The sequence below is a fragment of the Microcaecilia unicolor genome, chromosome 2 (genome assembly GCF_901765095.1).
Source record: "Microcaecilia unicolor chromosome 2, aMicUni1.1, whole genome shotgun sequence".
NCBI lineage: Eukaryota > Metazoa > Chordata > Amphibia > Gymnophiona > Siphonopidae > Microcaecilia > Microcaecilia unicolor.
In genome coordinates this window covers 51186073-51208829 of record NC_044032.1, presented here as the reverse complement: position 1 = coordinate 51208829, position 22757 = coordinate 51186073, and the positions used below count along the sequence as shown (strand labels likewise).

The 22757-nt window shown below is 43.5% G+C and overlaps 1 protein-coding gene across 1 annotated transcript in view; it reads left to right on the top strand.

Annotated features, from left to right (window-relative positions):
- Positions 1 to 22757, top strand: part of MYO5B (myosin VB) — a 696980-nt gene that overhangs the window by 466174 nt on the left and 208049 nt on the right. Inside the window, exon 18 of the mRNA XM_030192939.1 lies at positions 19693 to 19804. Coding sequence (XP_030048799.1) covers positions 19693 to 19804 — 112 coding nt within the window. The remainder of the gene's footprint in view (positions 1 to 19692; positions 19805 to 22757) is intronic.

Sequence of the window (22757 nt, the reverse complement as noted above, 5' to 3'; positions counted from 1 at the left end):
CTTTAGGGGCCGATTACGGACGGGGATTACACAGGTTTGATGCATTGTACTTTACAGTACCGCACCGAACTTGAGACTTGTTTTTTTTAGTGCATTCTTCGTTTTTTAAAATTTGTTAGGGACTTTAACATTTTAGATTTTTTAACATTTGGTTGATGCATCTGGGCCTTTGAGTCTTTTCTGAGAAGGTAGCCAGGGAGGGGGGGAATCACCGAAGCCCATTGACCTTTAAGGACCAGGCTATTTACTAAATGTTAATTTTTTTTCAAAGGCTGCAAATCACAATTGGTTCAGTTTTTTCAATGGCTTTCTCCCGCTTTGCTGCATCAGAGATAGAAGCTCAATGAATCAGCTCCTGTACAAGCTCATGGCTCAGCAGTTCAAGGCAACCAAATGTTGATTTAAGTTCATTTGTGTGAAGGGATTAATAAAATTTACTGTATTTTTTTTTCACCTCATTAATCGCAGCACAAGTTTAGGGGATGCGATTTGATATACTGCCTTTCTCTGTTTAAAATGAAAGCAGTTTACATATTAAGTACAGGTACTTATTTTGTACCTGGGGCAATAGAGGGTTACGTGACTTGCTCAGAGTCACAAAGAACTGCGCTAACCATTAGTCTACTCCTCCACTCCTTAATAGAGTTACAGTGGAATCTGAACCTTTTGGCTTACAGTCAATGGTGTGCTGGACCCGGCTCGCACAGGCTCGCAAGAGCAGGTTGTTAGATTTTCTAAAAATATGCAAGCTGGTTGTTGCGCCATATCAGCTGGGGCAGGGAATGATTCTCCATCCTTCTTTCCTGCCCCAGAGCCGGCGCAACCTGATAAGCACAGTTAGCATGGCAGGGAGGGTGCCACAAGCCATGCTTACTGGCGGCTCACAGTTCCAGCCACAGCTCCTGGTCCCCACATGCCTGCCCTCAGCTCCTACAACAGCCCCCTTTTTGTTCTTGCCACTCTGCGTCTCTTGTACCTCAAAGCGGCAGCGTGACAACGTCAGTAAAATAAGGAGACTGTCAGCTCGGGCCTTCCCTCACTGTGTCCCACCCTTGTGGAAACAGGAAATGGCAGAGGAGGATGGGACACTGAGGGAAGGCCCAAAGACGCGGGGTAGCAAGAACAAAAAGGGGGCTGTCGTGGGAGCTGGAACTGGAACTAGCAGCAGCTGAGAAGGGGGCTAAGGCTGGAGCATGGGGACTGAAAAGGGGGCAGGTAGGGGCTGTGGCCAATCGCTGGACATTGATGGGAGGAGAGGGCAGGGGAGAGAGTAAAATCGCTGGACATGGATGGAGGGGAAGGAAGAGAGGAAGGAGATGCACATGGATGAAAGGGGAGAGAGGAGAAATGCTGGACATGGATGGGAGGGGAGGGAAGAGAGAGGAAGGAGATGCACATGGAGGGGAGGTGAAAAATGCTGGACATGGTTGCAAGGGATGGGACAGAGGAGACATGCTGGACATTGATAGAGGGGAGAGAAGAGAAAAGCAGAAGATGCACATGGATGAAGATGAGGGAAAGGGAAGATAGGAGAAAACTGCACATGGATGGAGAAAATAGGCAAAAGCCGGATCCACTCTATACCTCCTCCATTCAAGTCCGCAGAGGACCCAGCTCTTACTTATGAATGTAGGGTAAGAAATGAAGAAGACAGGAGGAAAGTAAAGAAATAAATGGACAGGAAACCCTGGGAACAGAGTTAAGAGAATAGATAAAGAGCAGCTGAATCAGAGACTGGGACCAATATGATCAGAAAAACAAAGTCACCAGAAAACAAAGGTAGAAAAAAAATCATTTTATTTTCATTTTAGTGTTTGGAATGTGGCCTATTTGAGAAGTTACATCTGCTGTCTTATTTTGCAGTGTATAAGAGGAAACGTGTCTTTCTGTTTTCCTGGTATTGTGTTGCATGCAGAGTCTAGCTTCTTAGGATTTCAGGTTAATTTTTGAAGAATTTGAATAGGGGGCTATCTGTGTTCTGCATGTGTGTGACTGAGGTGAAGGATTCCGCTGGCTTGTAGTGTCTGTGTGGGAATCTGTTACAATTCAGCTTGTTCCAGTTTTCCAGTAGTGGGTATATAAGGTGAGAAACAGTCTGACAGTAAATGATATGTCAGATATAATGTCAATAAATTTGTGAAAAGAATTCTTGGATGAATAGCAAACATATATTGGCTACAGGTGTGTGGCAAAAATCAACTGGCCATTTGGAATTTGCAGTAAATTTGTTTTAATATTTGTAAATTGGTTGCTGCCTGCGCCTATCACTTGTGCCAATAGAATGTATAATACAGTTACGTACATATCTACAGGTGGTTATTTATTTACTTTTTGTTTTTTTTTTGAGAGAGAGAGAGCCTATAGTTAAACATATACCAGCACACCACTGTTTACGGTCCACTGTACTAACCACTAGGCCACTCCTCTGGCTACTCCTTAATATATAGTGCCTCCATGTGGTATCACACACTCATGTGAATTGTCTTTTGTCTTCTCCCCCCCCCCCCCCCACACACTTAATATGCCGCATAATCTCATAATCTTTCTATACCTAGAAATTGAGGGGAGGGTTAAACTGTTCTTTTTTTTCCTATGTTCACACGTCTCAGTTTCGGATTGCCTTACAGTTGAAAGCAGCCTTGTCAATCAGGGCTTCTTTTACTAAGCGGTGGTCAGCCCAATACTGGCTTACCGCTCACTATACAGGAGGTACTGCCGGACTACTGCAGCAGCCTGGTGGTACTTCTCACCCCTAGTGTGCCGTCATTTCTGGAGCTACAAAATTAATTTATATGAACTGTAACGCATTACCACTGTATCTATTATTCCAAATTTGATCTCTTTATACCTGTTTGCTTAATTCTACTATATCACTTATGTTCTTTATGTAATACCACTTGTATCTTCCACTCTGGAGTGGCGATCGCCATGACGGATCAATGTAAGCCACATTGAGCCTGCAAATAGGTGGGAAAATGTGGGATACAAATGCAACAAATAAATGTATTTTTGTAGCACCGGAGTATACCCGGCAGTAATCGAGCAGTGCCACGTTAATGGGGCAGCCCTTACCGCCACCTCAATGGATGGCAGTAAGGGCTCCCTCCCTGAAATGGCCGCGTGGCAAGTGTTTTAGGTGCTGCACGGCCATTTCCTGCAGGAAGGCGAGACTTCCCTTTTACCAGCTGCGGTAAAAGGGGGCCTCGGTGCGTGACGCCAGCGTCGGCCCCCTTTTGCTGCAGCTTGGAAAAAAGGGGCCCTCAGTGACATCACCAGATGGTTGGTTTAGCGCCAGCTGTAGAGGTATAGGCTGTAGAATGAGAGAAGTTCCTACATGTTGATTTTGTGCTGTACCAGCACCACTGATTGGAAACTGGAGTGTTCACCTAGGATGAAAGATTTTCAAAGCCTACTGTGTTTTTGTAATGCAAATGGAGGTGCTGCTCTGCTTTTGCTCCCTGGCCTTAATATTGATCTGATGAAGATATTTGCCTTTGACTACTTAAGAGTCTATTCAAAGACAAATTTCCGTCTCAGTAAAGCGTCTCCTGTTCACTGGACATCCTGTACTCTAGCAGAAATGTAGGATGAGTTAGAGGGTTTGTTTGTTCCCAAAAAAAGTGTTTCTAGTAGACCTAGAATAGAAGCAGCCCTCTATAAAGTAGTGTACTGTCTCCTTAAATACCCCTGCACACCACCTTCTTTTGCTTTTTCTTCCATCCACCTGCCTTTTCTTACCTGCTCAGCTGAACTTTGCTGGGAGGGAGGACCTGGGACTTGTTGCTATTTATTTAAAAAAAAAAAAATCAGCAGTAGTTACTAAGCACAGCCTATGAACACTCATAATCCCAGGACACCCTGGGCTGTATCACAAGGGCTTCCTGCTTGAAAAGAACATTTGCATGGGAGATGGCAGGAGACAGGGCACCATGGAGACTGTGAATGTGAGCTGGCATACACTTAAATTCCAGAGATACAAGAGTCCAGCAGTTTTTTCTGAAAGTGATAAGTCCCAAGGCTGGACTCCTAGATCGGCTGAGCTTAGCAGATAGAAACATAGAAACATGTCGGCAGATAAAGGCCATCTGACCCATCCAGTCTGCCCATCCTCTGTAACCCTTAATTCTTCCTGTTCCGAAGCGATCCCACATGCTTATCCCATGCCTTTTTTAATTCTGGAACAGTCCTCGACTCCACCACCACCACTGGGAGGCCATTCCACGCCTCCACCACCCTTTCTGTGAAATAATACTTCCTTAGGTTACTCCTAAGCCTATTCCATCTTAACTTTGTCATATGCCCCCTCATTCCAGAGTTCTCCTTCATTTGAAAAGGCTCTCTTCCTGTACATAAATGCCCTTGAGATATTTAAACGTCTCTATCATGTCTCCTCTCTCCCAGCGTATACATTTTTTGAGGTTCATAAGCCTGTCCTTATAATAGGAAAGGAGTGGAGGAGATGTGTGTGCAGTTGGAGAGGGAGGGAAAGATTGAAGCCCACAAAGCTAGATATTTGGCATTGGCCATTTTTGGATGATGCTAATTTGGCAACCCTAAACCCATGACCTTCTGGAGAGACAGGTATATTGCCCTGCATTCATCCAACTACTTAGCCATGTGGCAGTACTTTGTGACCACTTCTCTGTGCTGCAAACTGCAATGATTATTTCTAAGCCCTTAATATGTGTCTGTTATGTAATGTTTTACAGTCAAGGTTGTCTTTATCTGATGAAACGCTTAGGGCAATGCCATCAAAGCGATTTACATATTAAGTAGTCAAATACCTAGTACAGATAGATTACAAGATTACAATATTTATTCACCTTGATTTAATGACTCACTGTACCAAAAAAAATGCTCATAGCAGCATACAGTGTAACATAAATATGAAAAGTACTGAAGTACAAACCATCAATGAAATCATTAAACACAGATTGAAAAAAGTGTAACATGATGAGCAGCATGTCGCTGTGTGTACATCAGTTTGAAATTAGAGGGAGCTTCAGAAGATATAGGAGAGTTTTGAAATGAAGTGAATTCATGGGAATACAGGAAGTTGTAATCCTGTGAAGTCCTGAACCGACAGAAAATGAACTCACACATAGGCAGATGATCAAAAGCCCCGCGCTTTACTGGACCTTTGTTCAGAGATAATTGCATGCAAATTTAAGCACGGAATTCTTCTGATCATGGGGTAGAAGTGCGGGAGGATTGCTCAGGCACAATCCTCCAGCACTTGATTGACAGGTCTGTGCTGTCAAAAGCCCAGACCTGTCAAACACAGGGGCTGGAGGTCAATTGGACCACCAGACCCCAACCACCCCCGCCCGAGCCAAGCAAAATGGGCTGGAGGTCTGGCGGACCCCAGGTCCACCGACCCAACCCCCCTCCCCCCAACATAGTTTCAGCAGCCCCAGCAGGCACCCCGAGCCAACCCGACCCCCCTCCCCCCAGCAACACGGGGCTGGAGGTCCCCCCAACCTCCCCCCCCCCCCCGACACAAATGTCCCTGGTGACCCAGTGGGCTGTGGGTGAATCCCCCCCCACCTGATGGTGTAGCGGCCCTTCCCCCACCCCTCTACCTTAAGTTGGAGGAGGGAGGTGGCTTCCCTCCTGTTCCATTGGCGCCACCTGCAAAATGGCGGCACCCAGCCATCCCAGTGCATCCTGGGATGCACTGGGTGGGGCTTCACACCATATGGGGGGGGATTCGCCCGTGGCTTACTGGGCCACCAGGTACATCTGAGGGATGTTGGGGTGGTTAGGGGGGCTGGAGACCCACCGAATCTCCAGCCCTCCCGAACCTGTGTCAGGGGGGTCAGGGAGGACCAGAGGCCCCTCTTGCTGGAGGGGGGGGTGGTCGGGTTGGCACGGGGTTCCTGCAGGGGCTGCTGCATTGGGGGGAATGGGGGCCTGCTAGCATGCAAATGCATGCTGGACAGGGCTCACCATTCCTTTCCAATGGTCTGCAAACCCTAATGCCAGCTCCGAGCTCACGTAGGTTTTGCCATGGCCAGCAAGCCAATCTTTGGCACGCTGGTCGCTGATCATAAGGGATAAATATGTTTAGCCCTGATTTGCATGCATTTGCATGCTAGTTCATAGCCCCCAAGCGCGTTGTTTAATGCGTTCGGGGGCTCTGATCATGGGGTGGTAGCAAACGTAGGCGCTAACAGTCTGTAGTGCCTGTGGAGGTGCAGTAAGCAAGCAGCAAGGACTCAGAGCACAGGTGAAGGTAATTAAACACCTGGGGCCAATTAAGCAGTCTACTGGTAAAGGAAGCAAAACCCAAACTGTTTGCGGAAATGAATGGAGGGAGAAAGGCAAGGAAGGAACAGAGCCCAGGGGGCAAAGCTGTAAAACCACAAGACAAGATTCAAGAGGGCACCACAGAGGTGGGAGATTTTGGCTTAATTGTCAGATCCTGAAATGAGGTAGAAACATGAATACTGTTAATTAAGGGGCTGTTAGGGTTCAGGGATAGGGACAGAAGAGTACTGTGTTGTGTGAAGGAAAGCATTTACTGGTGTTTAAACTATATGGGTACATAGTCTGTGCTGGGGATTAGGCAGACCAGCTGGGATAATGAACTGAAGTACCCACAGAAATTCTTTTGAAGTTGTGCCAGAGTAGGACATGCCACTGACCAGAGTCCCAGGTGGAATAATATCTGTATTAGATTAACCTCAGGGTTGAATACTGAGACAGACCAGCCTGAACTGCATTTATAGGGCTGGCATGGGAGACAGTTGGTATGTTAAAAAAAAAAAATCTAGGCTGTTTTCTGTGTAAGGGCAAGTCAAACAATTTGAAAGAGGAAAATTGTTTTGGGAGTATACTTTGGGATAAAGTTGAGCAATTAGTTGTACAATAACTGTGTAAAATTGTTAATAAAAAGCTATGAGGTTTTCCATGATTTGAACCCATCATACTCTGTACCAGACTGGAAATGTGCAGCTGAACCACAGAGGTTACTTAGCTACAACCCAAGTTCAAGAAAAGTTTAGCTCCTAGGGTGGAAAGAAGTGCCCACTTCTTGCAGTATCCCCTTGAACTAGCAAGAGGTATGTCTAATCAGTGATCATATATGAGAGCCAGGCAGACACACCCTTGCTGCTACAACAGTTCAGTGGGCCTGTCCTATATTTACTGCTACCCAGCTCCTGTTTACATTATAGAGAGTTTTTCCTACTGTGCTTTGAGCCTGGTTCCTGTTTCATACCTGATTTCTGTCCTATACCCAGTTCTGGCTTTGTGCCTAGTTCCTGTTTCATGCTTGCACTGCTTCACCCTGCCTTGGGCCTAGCTGTTTCATCTACACTTCTGCCCAGGGGAAATCCTGGCAGCGTGTACAAGCCCAAAACCATGGAGCTAGGTCAAAATGGACTCTGTTTGAGACTTTGAAATCCCTTGGGCTTTGCAAGACTTGCTTTCCAGCCTATGGAACAGGATCAGGGGCTGCCCAACCTCTAGACTTGCATTCACCATTGTCAGAGAATTTTTTTTTTTCATTTTGTATTTATTAATTTCAAATAATGTCAATGACAATAATAATCATTACAAAGGAAATAAACACAACAGCATTTAGGAAATAGAAAAAGGAAATAAAAGGTTATATCTTTGAGCACAATAACAATATCAATAGAAAACCAAATCCAGGAAAAACAAACTTAAGGGGGAAAAAAAATCAAATGCAAACTTCATTCTATACTTCAAAGACATTCATAGCAGGAAAATCTAACTTATGTCAAAACTCTCACTTTCTCTTTAGAAATAAAGTCCAACAGTTTTTATGGATCAAAAAGCATATATATGTTGTTCTCAAAGTTTACCACACATATATACAAGGGAAAGTCAAAACAAACCCAAAACCCAGCTTCAGAGCTCTAGGATGTGAGGCCAAGAAACTCCTGTCGCCATTTGAGTTACTCTTGACAGATCAGGAAAAATCCTCACTTTACATCCCCAAAGCAACTGATCCATTGAGTGGTAATAAAGCCTGAGAATCGCATTCAGGTCAGTCTCCATGGCAAAAGTAACCATAAGTGTGGTTCTAGAAGTGAGAACATCAACGATGACTCAACTCAAATTCATAGTGGATACATCGGGAGAATTAGAAGAAGAAGGTAGGCCTGATAAAGTAAACTACTGGACATGTGTCATAGGTGGAATAGCTTCAGGTGTTGTCTTTAAAATTTCATTCATATACATCCAAGCCATATCCAACAGAGCCACTAAGAGTGACTTAGGGAAGTTTATAAAACAAAGATTATCTTATTCTGGTTCTCCAGATATTCTAATTTCCTGTGAAGAAGTTTGATGGCACCTGGGAAGAGCTGTGTTCTGACTTCATCAGCATCTGACCCCCTCAAAGTAGGCTTCATAATCTGCATTCACACAGAGAAAACCCTGGCATGGGTCACCCCTTACTCCAACAGAACAGTGCAGACCTGAACAGCTTGGAATACTTTCTGGCTGCTCTTTCCCAGGCTTTTGTGGAACCTGATTGAGCTCAGATGGATGAGAATCACATGATGACTCTTTGCCAGGGCCATGGAATACTAAAAGAATATACCGTATAATTCCAGCAGTGGGTTAAATTTTCAAATGGAAGGAGCTGGCTCTCCAGGCCTACTTCCGATGGGGCCTTGTTCATATTAAGGATGAACAGGCATGTCTGGAGCCTCCAATCCACCGAGAAGAGCTGGTCTGGCTCTTTCTCCATATAGAAAAACCCTTATCAGAATGTATCCTTGAAAGAAGCGTGTAAAGGACCCATTGTCCATGATAACATCAAGATTGGATTACTGCAATGCACTATACAATGGTCTGACTACAAAAGACCTGCACCAGCTCCAGATGATTCAGAATGCAGCAGCAAGACTCATAGAAGGTTGCAAGCGACGTGCCATATCACACCATTTTTGCAAAAACTTAATTGGCTACCAGTACAATACAGGGCTAAATTTAAAACTCATATCTGATCTTCAAGGCCCTGAAAGGAAATGGCCCTGAGTTCCTGAAAAATAGGATGATCCTCCACACACCGCCAAAGACACTAAAGTCCTCTCAAGGACTTTCAATAACCACACCCTCTCCACAAGTCATTACACGATGTGATACCTGCAAGCGAGCCTTCTCCGGAGTAGCCCCCACACTCTGGAATGCACTGCCTGAAAGCCTGTACTTAACACAAGACTATCTGTACTTCAGGAAGCAGGTGAAAGCTTGGCTCTTCAACCAGGCCTTTACTGGAAGAAGTAACTTGCTCATTAGTCTCACTCACACACACAAGGAGTACTCAGGCTGCATATACTGCAGCAGGACATGTTTATCCACTCCTACTCTAGCTAACATTTAACCGTTTCCTTGACCTCATGTGCAACTTTCTTCAAATCAGTCATCTTACTTTCTAACTCTTCCTACTTTCCTACCCTTCTATATGTTACATCTTTGCTTTACCCTTTGCTATCACCTATAATGTTCTATTACGTATTCTATTGTTTTTGAATATTTTTACTGCTGTAATTGTGTATTGCTCATGTTTGATCTATTCTTACTGTACACTGCCTTGAGTGAATTCCTTCAAAAAGGCGGTAAATAAATCCTAAAAATTAAATAAAATAAAATTGAGGTGGCGATAAGGGCTTCCGCACTAACCTGGCGGTAACCGGGTAGCGTGCGGCGATGCCTGATTACTGTTGAGGGTCTAAGGCAGACAAAGCCTTCTGAGACCCTGGGCTCGTAAACCTGAAATAAATGGGATCTACAAAAATATAATTAATCAAATCAAGCAAGATATTTAGCCAGTGGTTTCAAAGGTTACAGAAATGAAGAAGGAATTAATAAAGGCTCAAGAAGCAAATATGTGAAGGTTCTTGAGGGAGCACTGCATTTACTACTCACTAATCTAGGAATCCAGACACGCAGTGCTCGAATCCTAGTGCTACACACTGTTGGATTATTTGTAGTAAATAATTAGCAGATTTTAGTACACACATAATTAGCAGATTTTAGTACACAGCTTCAGCTTTAGAAATGTTAATTTCTTTCTTCATCTCTCTCTCATTCACCCCTGAATAATTCACTGCTGAGTCACTTTAAAGTTGAAGTAACAAAACATCTGTTTACTCACAGTTTGTAGTTAGATTATAATCAGACAGGCTTATATTTACATATTACTATACATTTGTCTTATCAGCTCCTTCCATGTGCTTAGATGGTAATGGATGCTCACACCACCATAGATCCTCTCAGGTTAGGAGAGAACATGAGCTCCATGTGCTCCATGTGCTGCATCTGCTGCATCTATCCCCCACAGGAAGTTGCATAGCTGTGTGACCTCTCTAAGTAATTCACATCAGAGGTCACAGAGTAATCACAGAGAAATAATAGGTGACAGGCAATGCATGTAAAAATACAATTACATTCCAACAAACCCCTTCTCATGCATAACTGTCATGCAATTATTTATTCATACAAAGTCCAAGCTTTATACGCAGATTCACAAAATGTTCTCTGGGTAACGGTTTGGTCATGATGTCAGCTGTCATCTCACTGGTGTGACAATAGTGTAGACTGATGACCCCTTCTTTCGCCAACTCTCGCACGTTGTGGTATTTCGTTGCGATGTGCTTGGTGCGTGACTGAACCTTGTCATTCTGTGACAGTCGGATGCAGCTCTGATTATCTTCCATTATCTGGATTGGTCTCTGTTCAGCTATTCCAAAATCCAGCAAAAGTTTTTCAATCCACATCAGTTCTCTGCACGCTTCCGATACGGCCACGTATTCAGCTTCTATAGAAGACAAACTCACAATACTTTGTTTATGACTGGCCCATGAAATTTGTACATTTCCATACATAAACACATATCCACTTGTGGATTTATAATCAGAATGATCCCCTGCCCAATCTGAATCACAGTAACATATTAGTTTTGGATTACTATTGGCTGAAATCTTTAATTTACAATCAATGGTACCCTTTAAATACCTTACCATCCTTTTAACTGCAGTCCAATCTGATTTGGTAGGTGAGCTGACCCTTCTGCTCAAAATTCCTACTGCATTTGCTATATCAGCCCTGTATGTGGTAGCTAGATATAAAAGCTTACCTATGGCTGATCTATATTGGATGTTATCTGGTAAAGGTTCTCTTACTGTTTCATCCTTCAGAAAATCAGTGATCATGGGAGTGCTTACAACTTGGGCATCTTGCATACCTAAACTTTCAATAAGCTCATTTATTTTCTGCTTCTGGCTTAGAAGATAAGAACCATCATTTTGTTTCTCAATTTCTATACCAAGATAGTATGACACATTACCCAGTTCTTTTATCTCAACATTGAGGTTTAAACATTTTACAATGTCCTTGTACTCTTGCTCACTTTTGCTTGCAATGAGCAGATCATCAACAAAAGCTAAAATGTATGCATATTGTCCATTTGTGCACCTAGTGTACAAGCATTTATCTGCTTCACCTTGCTTAAATCCTAAATTTGTCAATATTTCATGCAATTTTTCATTCCAACATTTTGCACTTTGCTTTAATCCATAAAGACCTTTGTTTAATTTACACACTAGCTGTCTTTGTTTTGTATTTATGAAACCTGTTGGCTGTTCCATGTACAAGTCTTCAGTTATTTCTCCGTGAAGAAATGCTGTTTTCACATCAATGTGGTTGACTTGCATGCCTTTTGAGACTGCAATGCTCAGAAGTGTTCTAATTGTCGTGTGTTTCACTACAGGTGCAAACACTTCATCAAAATCTTCTCCATATTTTTGAAGATATCCCTTTGCCACTAATCTGGCTTTATACCTTTCCACTTTTCCTTGTGCATTCCTTTTTAACTTGAATACCCATTTGCATCCTATAGCTTTCTTGCCAGGAGGTAATTTTGTAAGAATCCAAGTATTATTTTTATCCAATGCATCAATTTCTTCTTGTGCAGCTTTATGCCATTCAGCAGCTTCTTCTGCTGGCATTTTCTCAATCTCATCCCATGTTAAGGGCTCTTGAGCTTCTGCTGACTTTGTTAAGTAAGACAGTCTTGGGGTGGAACACCTTTGTTTTCCCTGGATGAGCGTCTGACAACAGGTTGGTCTGACCTTTCTGCATCCTCTATATCTGAGAGTCCTTCTCCAATTGATTCCCCTTCTCCAACTGTACTGTCTTCTTCAATGATCCTTTCTGTGTCTGCTTCCTCTGCCTGTTCCTCGTTAGATACAGGTGAGTTACTTTCAGACATCTGCCTTGGTATGGCATTTATATACACTGGCATGTCTATTATGGTTCTAGTTTCATATTCTGGATGATAAGGCTCATCTGGGATAATCCAGCCTTTATCAACCCTTTTGTTTCATCAAAATATGTAACATGTCTTATGCCAACAATGCCAGTTTTCAGATTCAAAATTCTATATCCTTTGTGTCCTGGAGTATAGCCAACTAAAATGCCCCTTTCTGTTGTGGAATCCAGCTTATGCCTTCTTTGCTTTGGTATATGAGCATATGCTGTACTTCCAAATGTTCTTATGTGTGACAGGTTTGGCTTCCTACCATGCCATGTCTCATGTGGTGTGCGCTCAGCGCCTTTAGTTGGCATTCTGTTTTGTAGGTACACTGCTGTGAGAATGGCTTCCCCCCATAGTCTTTTAGGGAGATTGCTATCTGACAGCATACATCTGGTCATTTCCACAAGTGACCTAAATTTTCTCTCTGCAACAGAATTTTGCTCTGGTGTGTAAGCTACTGTTGTGATATGTTGAATGCCTTCTTGTTCTAGAAATGTGTGCATGCTTTGTGAAGTGAACTCACCACCATTGTCGGTCTGAAGAACCTTTGGTTTTCTTTCAAATTTATTGCTCACCATGGCTACGTATTTCTTCAGCATGTCTGTGACTTGACTTTTTTCTTTCAGCAAATAGGCCACACAATATCTAGAGAAATCATCCAAGAATATTAGCACAAATCTGTTATTTCCCAATGATGGGATATTAAACGGTCCACATAAGTCACTGTGTATTAAGTCCAGCACTTTATTACTCCTATTTCCTGTGTATGCAGGAAATGAGGGTCTCACACCTTTTTGAGTAACACAGTCTATGCATTTCTCCATTTTACCAGCATCTGCACTTATCTGAATGCCAGTGGCTAGTTGCCCACTGCGAAGATCCTGGATCACCTTAGAATCACGATGTCCCAGGCGGCGGTGCCAGATTTCCAGACAACATTTACCATCATTCTTCCTTACTTGCACCATATGTGAGGCTTCACCTGAAATGTTCAGCTTATAAACATCATTATGCATAAAAGCTTCAGCATACACTTCATCATTTTTAGAGATTGTGCACTTACTGTTTTCAAAATGAATCACAAATCCCTTCTTATCTAATGTAGATACACTAAGCATATTGCAAACTGCTTGGGGAATATACAAGACATCACTTACAGGAACTTCTTTAACTTCATTAGACACTATGCATTTTAAGAATCCAATCCCTTTTGCTTGGATCTTAGCAGTCCCTGCGTTTGCAGTTTTAAGAATACCTTCTTCTGGACACATTTCCTGAAAGAAATCCTTACAATTGGTTAAATGGCATGTGCTCCCCGAATCCAAAATCCAAGTACTTTCATTTGAATTATTATTTACCATAGTCAAAGATTTTTCTGCCATTAGAAAGCCCTTGTGTTTATCTTTGTCCTTCATACATTTCCTGGTTTGAAAATTCTTTAGTTCCATTGGCTTAGGTGAGCTAGAGGGAGTGTTTTGTGTTTCCTTACACCATTTAGATACATGTCCCTCCTTTCCACATGAGTAGCAAATCAGCTTGCCCTTGGGTGGAGTTTTCCCATAGCTCCGCCTTCCTCTGTTCTTTGCCAAGAAATTTGTTTCATTTCTCTCTGACTTGCTTTGAGAACACATCTCCTCAGAATCATTTATTATGCATTCCTGCCTTAGTTTTGATGTTGCCTGTTCAAAAGATTGCCCTTCAATGGCCTCATTTACAGACCTAAAAACATCAAACTTCTTTGATAGTGAGGTAAAAAGAAATGCTCTTTTCAATGCATCACACATGGGAATTCCAGAAAGTTCTAACTTTTGAAATGAAGACATAAGATGCATAATGTGATCATTACATTTACTTTTATCCCTTAATTTGGTTTCATTCAACTCTGCCAACCAAATTGGTTGCTGCTTTGCATATGTAGTTGCATACATAGTTCTCAGTTTATATAAAATGTCCTTTGGTGTATCTTTTCCCTCCACTAATATGGCTTGTTTCTCTGAGAGAGCTTCCAAAAGCATGCACTTCACATAATAGTTTGCATTGTCCCATTCAGCCATATTTTCAGCTGTTCTGTCTTGGTCTAAGCATATATTTAATCTTTTTGCTCGAAGGAGACATATGAATCTTAGTTCCCACTGCCGATAATTAAACTCAGTTAATTTAGGCACCTTGAGAGAATAGAACAATGGTGAATTTCTTCCCTCAGCCATTTTCTTAGCCTTCTGTCTGCTGTGTGGGGGGAGAGAGAGACAGACTGAATCTTTCCTTTAAAACTTAAGAGAAAAAATGTGGCCTTTTTTTTTTTGCCTGGTAATATTTCTCTTCTTTTTCAATTCCTGGCCCTGGGCCCATAACCCTTTTGTTGGATTATTTGTAGTAAATAATTAGCAGATTTTAGTACACACAGCTTCAGCTTTAGAAATGTTAATTTCTTTCTTCATCTCTCTCTCATTCACCCCTGAATAATTCACTGCTGAGTCACTTTAAAGTTGAAGTAACAAAACATCTGTTTACTCACAGTTTGTAGTTAGATTATAATCAGACAGGCTTATATTTACATATTACTATACATTTGTCTTATCAGCTCCTTCCATGTGCTTAGATGGTAATGGATGCTCACACCACCATAGATCCTCTCAGGTTAGGAGAGAACATGAGCTCCATGTGCTCCATGTGCTGCATCTGCTGCATCTATCCCCCACAGGAAGTTGCATAGCTGTGTGACCTCTCTAAGTAATTCACATCAGAGGTCACAGAGTAATCACAGAGAAATAATAGGTGACAGGCAATGCATGTAAAAATACAATTACATTCCAACACACACTTGCTTATATACTAAAATTTTTACTTGATTTCCTTATGTGCATTTCCTATACTTGCTTTCTTTGCTAGCTCTCTCTTCAAAACCTGTTCAAACTGGCTCTGCAAAAATGCCTTTTCAGCAGCACTTGCTTTTTCAGCTTAAAGGTTGTGACTCTTGTGTTACAGGAAACATAAACCACGGCCTAGTCCTGCACCTGGGGTCTGTGTCTCGCCTTCATTTCTTTAGCTTGCTCTACATTACTGCTAGGTTATCAATGCGCAAGCCATTTCTGGGGGTTTTCTTTTTCCCCTGGAAATGGTATGCGCTCGGGGCGGGACTACTGCCGGCAGCCACATTGAGCTTACGGTCTTAGGTGCCCGGTATAAGAGGCTTGGGGCTCCTCAGCCCAACAGGGACCTACCCCACCAAAATCAACCGCTGAGCTGTAAAACTATTTCTTCCTTCCTTCCTTCCTGTTACCTTCTCTGCGGGGCCATGGTGCTAGATACAAAAGCAAAGCCACATGGAACCGCGGCTGTCTGCACGCTGCGGCTGCTTCCCCTGGGAGAGCCCCACCTCCTCCAAAAGAGGAAGTTATGTCAGAGGAGACAGGGCCTTGCTTTGTATTTCGTACCGTGGCCCGGCAGAAGAAGGTAAAGGAGGGAAGGAAAGGTTTGACAGCTTTGACAGGCACTTTAACTCTGCCTCTTTTCCTCCTTGGCGTCCAACTCTCCTCTGTCTTTCGAGTCATCACCTCTCTCCTTTCTCCTTTTTACCCAGCTTTATTAAGGTATTGCCCATAGCTTCTGTCCCGAATCGCTTCCACCCAGCTCTTGTCAGGGAGTCGTCATGCACATCCTCTCTATTTATTCAGTCTCATCTGATTCTCATTAGGGAATCATCATCCTTACTTCTTTCTTATGCATTAGGAAAAAGAGAGCAGCCTGGTGATTACACAGTAATAACTAAGAACCTTTAGACCTGAGCTCAAGTCCAACCTCTTGCTACGACCTTGAGCAAGACATTTATTCCTTATACCTTGGATTATAAACTCTTTGAAAGAAGTACTCACTGTACCCATATGTGATCTGTGTGGATACTACATGAAGAAAATGTACTGATATCAAGAACAAGAGTCTCTCCTTACTTCTCTGGTTCATAGTATATCGTCCTCATCTACAGCTTTTCTCCCTATTCCTGCTTATCTGACTCTCATTGATTAGCAACCATGTATGGCTCCCAGTATATTCCAAATTTTGTCTTATAATGTTCAAGTGCTATGTCAGATGGTAAGATGCAGTTCCCTCAAGAGCCGCTTCCAATGCAGTCCGTGTAAGAGATGGACTGAGTACAGTGCATTCAGTGTACAGTATATTACAGAGGTACTGGGTAGATAGCTGATAAGCTGCACCGCACTAAAGTCACACAATGAAGGAGTGTTCAAAAGTACTCCACTATTCTTTCACTGCTGATACTGGATTTTAGCTTGCTCTGTTCTGTTCCACTCCTCCCCGTACCCCACCCTATAACCTCACCTAGCCCCACCCACCGCCTATGCCAGCGGTAGTCCCAGAAGAGTGAACAGTAAGCCTGCGTTGGGCTTACCATCCAGGGGCGTAGGCAGACCTGCCATTTTGGGTGGACCCAGAGTTAACCTGGGTGGGCCATTCCCACCCCCATCCCTGTACATATATACAATATAGTGTGTGTGTGGGGGGGAGGGGGTTAATGACCCGATGTCTGCCTGTTTCTCTCTGCACCTCCTCCCCCGGTTCTACCTCAGAGCCATTGCCAGTCGCAATTCCTATAGGCAACCTGCGCTGGCCCTGCAGGCTTCTCTCTACCACATCCCTGCCAATAAAACGAAGAAGTGACATCATTGAGGGCAGGACATGATAGAGTGAAACCTGCAGGGCCAGCACAGGATGCCCATAGGAATTGCCGCCGGAAGTAACTCTGAGATAGACTGGGGGGGGGGGGGGGGGGGGAGGGTCCCAGAGAGAGATGGGCAGATGCCAGGCCATGAATGGAGAAGAGGAAGAGAGATTAGTGAGGCGCTGCCACTGAAGAGTTTTGAGGACCTCATGGGCTGCTGACTTAGTGGGCCTGAGGCAAGAATGGGTGGACCTGTGGCCACCCTTAGCTACGCCACTGTTACCACCGCTCTGTAAAAGGGCCTCTTAATTACCTTTGAAAAGTAACTAGCACAGCATGACATGACAGAGGATGTGGTTGGCATGAGTTGCTCAAACTTCCTTCAAATAAGCATCAAGAGATGACGTTATGCAATATTCACACTGGGGTTGTGTATAGGATGGATATATTATCTCTTCACATACCATAAAGCTTTTACCATAAGTATTGTTGGATGTGGTATCGGTGAAGAAAAAGCAATTAGTTACTCCAAGCAGGTAACTGTAATTAGTAATCAGTTACTTTCCTAAATGAGTGCTTTAATTGCTGTAACTAATTACTTTAAGCTGAGAAGTAACTAGTAACTAATTAATTACTTTTGAAGGGTAAGTAGCACAACACTGCTCATAGTGACTATGAGCCACAATCACTAGGAGGTGATGCACTTTGATTTGATCCATGCACCATACTTTTCTGTAATCCTGGGAATGCCTTGGCTGGAATAGCATGAACCTCATCCAGTGGAAAATTCATTAGATTACCTTCCCATTTTCTGCCAAGAAAATGTTCTGCCTAACCTGGAAATAAAGCTGATGATGACGACTCGTGCTGTGGAAATCCAGTGATGAGCAGCAACCCAGGAGGAAACCAGATGTATACTGGAGAAGTAGTCCCCTGCCTTCTCTTTTCTCTCCTTACTGAGGCTGCCTAATCTGGTGTGACCTTGGGCATTCAAGATGGTAAAGAGCCTCAACACCAGCCAGAAGGTGTTTGAGTAATCTAACCTTTACGTTTTCCCCCTTCCCAACCCCTCTGGGCTAAGTTTTAGGGTTGTCAACTCACCCCAGGTCAACTGAACAGGCTTGAACCAATGCTGATTTTGTAACATTGCATGCATAGCTCTAGAGGGCTAATTGTTCCATTTCTTTCCCATAGATAATCAGATCTACAGCTTCATGCATGCAATGGAAACATTTTTGTCTCTTATGTGCGGAAGCATATGGTGCTGAGGTACTGATCAATAGGCACTGACCACCCCCACTCCTTGGTGTATTTTTGTTTGTTTGCTTAAAGCTAACCAATAATCGGAAGTTGCTCACGTAATTATTGTTTTTTAATTTTCTAATTTGGAGTTCCTTTTACCAAGCAGTTTTTGCCATAGACACAAAATGGAAGAAAACCTTTAGAGCATCTGGCCCTTAAATGTGTTAATTGGGAAAAATGGGTTGTTTTCCACTGAACCTCAGGGGCATGACAAAATAAAATGACTTCAGCATTGATTCCGTATGACATTCTGATGTATTTTTTTTGCCTCTGTATTGCATCTGTTCTGTTTTTGGAAATTTATGGATGATGCTGCTGTAAAGGATTGCAAAGTGTTAAAAACTCTGCTTCACGCCCTGCTGCAGGTATTAATAAACTAGATTATTGTAATTATCTTCTTTCCAGCATTTTTTGCTCAGTTAAAACATATTGAACTAAATATCACAGTGTATATGTTATACAATCCAAAAACATTATGACATACTCAGCAAAGATACAACAAAAACAGGGAGGCAGATCATCATTTCTAAATAGCCTAAAATTAACCCCAAAGTGTGTGCATTAGTAACATGCCTGTTATATGTGTGTATATGTATTTTTTTTAATTGAAATGTACTTGCATATTATCAAGACATGCCTCCAAAATGCCTGATAATCCGTCTTTTCTATGCAAAAGAAAGCAGATCCCAAATAAAGTTCTTCAGAGGATTCTTTATTAAAAACAAGTATCCAATGTGGTCACGTTTCGTCTACTCAGGGCTGCCTCAAATAAGCTATGACAGTGCTCAGTAGCAGAGTGCTATTGGCAACGAGGGAACTCTGTAATTTTACTGCTGCCAGCACTGTGCTACTGAGCATTGTAACAACTTATTTGGTGTGTAGATGTTTTAACACTCCTATTGTGTTCATACCCCTGAGGAAGCCCTGAGTAGATGAAACATGGACCACGTTGGGTACTTTTAATTTAAAAAATTGTCTTTAGAGAACTTTGGGATTTTATTTCAATTTACTATGTAAGCCGCATTGAGCCTGCATTGTGTGAGAAAGCGCGGGGTACAAATATAATAATAATAATAATTTGCTTTCTTTTGCATCGTCTTGGTTCAGATCTGAATCAACCTTCTGGTGCTTGTTGGAAATCTCCCTTTTCTGTGCACCTAAAGGTACTTACTGAGAATGTACAATATAATGTGCATATTGTCCTAGTTTATACCAGGGTAGTTGACCAAGTGAACGGACAGTTTTCTTCAAATGGTTAACACTGCATGTTTCATTCCCTCCATGGGTTGTCCATCATTCAACTTTTCTAGATAACTTTTGATATTTGAAAAAGAAATGTAAATAATTGTATGCTTGAACGCATGCACTCCTTGATAATCTCTGATAATCTTTGATAATCTCTGATAATCTTTCATTTTAGGTGGACATACCATGACTTCTTTAACAGATACCGCGTTCTCATGAAAAAGAGGGACATCTACCAGAATGACAAGAAGCTGATTTGTAAATCACTGCTGCAGAATCTTGTCAAGGTGAGGTTTAATAAAATACCCCTAATCTCTGAATCACTTCTAGGTTACCTGTAAAAATGTTAGCGAGAAGATACTGTAAAGGCTACAAAGGGAAAAATAAGGGGTAAGATCTGAAAGGTAAAAGCCAAGCTTATATTGACGAGAATAGTAAGAAACACTATTTCACTGCTCAGCAGAACCACATGAAAAAATACTTTAATAAACTTCTGTTGAATTATTGCATTTTCCTGGGGCTTTTACTTTTTCATTAGCCTTCTGCTTCTTTTTATATTGTCTTTTATTTACTTTGTTTTTCCTTTTATATTTTTCCTTGCAACACTGGGTGCTGCAGGGTCTTGGCCAGCTTGGCACAGCCCCTGGGAGTTTTCTGTGGGTCAAACCATAGCTTTAGGGTCTTCGGTAGGGTTGGGCAGCCAGTGTACAGTCCTTGCAGAAGTGCTGTCTCATACACTCTGCTAGACTGTCAGCTAAATCATAGTATGTGAAGACTCAGAACTCTTGAATCCAGTGGCATAGCAAGGGAGGGGCGGTCCGCCCCGGGTGTCAGCTTGGGAGGGGGGGTGCTCCCTGCCAGCTCCCCCCCCTCGGCGAATCGACACCCCCCCACCTTTAAAAAGAATATCTGGAGGCGAGGCGCAGCGCCTCGCGCCTGCCCTGCACGTAAAAGAAATGTGGACCGTCGGGCCTTCCCTCACTCTGTCCCGCCCTCCGCTGACGCAACTTCCTATTTCCGCAAGGGCGGGACAGACAGAGCAAGAGAAGGCCCGACGGTCCACATTTCTTTTACGGGCAGGCGCGAGGTGCTGCGCCTCGCCTCCCGATATTCTTTTTAAAGGTAGGGTGCGGGATATTGTCGTTGGGGGGTGTCATCGTGCTGCACCCGGGGGGGGGGGGTACAACGGCAAGCCGCCCCGCCCCAGGTGGCAGCCCCCCCTGCTACGCCACTGCTTGAATCAAAATGTCTTTAATGTAAATCAAACAAAGGCAGTGTGACTTACAGTTAGATGTGATGAACAAAAGTCTCACCAGCTCACCCTGTAACCAGGGAAGCCAGGAAATCTCAGCACTGCCTGATGAGTAGATGCTGTCAGTACTTTAAATCAGGCGCGTATCTGCATGGGGCCACTGGGGCCTGGGCCCCCGCAGATTTTGCCCTGGACCCCCCTACCGCCGTCAACCCTCCCCCGCCGTCGCCGTGGGCTACCTTTGCTGGCGGGGGACCCCAACCCCCGCCAGCCGAGGTCCGCTTCCTCCTGCCGCTGCCTTTAAAAATATTCCTTCAGCTGGCGGGGGACCCCAACCCCTGTCAGCCGAGCCGAAGTCTTTTAAGTTCTTCGTCCTCCGTGCTGCTCAAAGCTGCTGAATCCAGTTTCAGAGTCTGACGTCGCTACACGTTGTACGTATAGGACGTCAGACTCACAGAAACAGAGTCTGTGAGTCTGACGTCCTGCACGTGCAACGTGCAGCGACGTCAGACTCTGAAACTGGATTCAGCAGCTTTGAGCAGCACGGAGGACGATCGAAGAAGAATTTAAAAGACCTCGGCTCGGCTGGCGGGGGTTGGGGTCCCCCACCCTCAAAGGTAGGTGACAGCAGCAGGGGGGAGTCAGCAATGGTGGCGGGGGGGGGGGGGGCTATAATGTGCCCCCTCACTCTGGCTCTGGCCCCCTCTACCGCCGAAGTTCAGATACGCCTCTGCTTTAAATGGTGAAAATGTGATGATGTTACAAGGCTTTTGAAAGGCTTAAAGCAGCTAGGCACAGCGTTAGACACAGTCTTAGAAACCTACGGTGCAGACAGATTCCTATTAATAGACAGAGAATGTGCAGGCTACATCCCATCACACACAGGGACAAGAATCCAGCCAATAGGAAATGTCCCACAAGCCATAGACAACTGGGATATGTGCTCAGGAAAAGCCTATTACAGAGCACTGCGGGAAGGCTAATATTTGTAGTCCAAAGGCACTTCTTGCCTTTTTTTTTTTTTTAAAGGCACAAGCAATATAAACTGTTACAGGCAGTGCAATCTGATCTAACAATGTCCAACATATACATATAAAAGTAAACAACCTGCGTCCATGAATATGGGGACAGAACAGCCAGGACATTGTCATTTCCTGTGTCACTGAGGCAAATGTTCTTTTATTCAAGGATCTCCCCTCTCCTTTTGTCACCTTGGGAGATGAGACAAAACAATATTTCCAAGGCCCCCTTCCAGTGCCTACCCCCTACACTCCCCATAGGTTCCCTGGGTCTGCCTGAATATCAGGTGGTCTAGTCCATTGGGATAGGAGCAATTTCCAGTTTCCCCTGCCCATACCTGTGGCCACAACCTTGCACCATAGTCTTGCAGTATTTCAGTGACCCCCCTTAGCTGTACCGAATTTTTTGGTGAGTTTGCTGCTGCCATATTGGATGCAGCTGCAAACATGAGCAGGAGCAATTGCCCTAAAGGACCCCCCTCCCAGACCACCAGAGATTCAGGTAAGCCTTGGGAAGGGGGGGTCACGGGGCAGCTTCCTGTCATTGACAAGCCTGTATTTGGCAAACAAAAACCTGCCCATTTTCATATGCCAATCACAGGAAATTACAGAGGACACCAATGCGTCATTGTCCATTTAGGGTAAGGACACGGGACACCATACAGTAAAGAATACATTGCAGAATTTCTCTGCCCACACATCAGCAGTCTAGGGTGCTTGCACTTCAGAGTTCAAATTTATTTTATTTATGTATAGAAATCTTTCTATACCACTGATTGCATATATTGTTGTAAAGCAGTTTACAAAGTATAACATCCCAAAAGAATAGCTTTTTTTTTTTCACAGATTTAGTTACACTTTCTCTTTTCACTTGCAATCAATTCAGTACCAGATTCCTGCTCAGAACCCCTCCTGACTACTTCAAGCATCCATTCTCTCTCATGTATCTACTGGTTCTGGATTTCATCA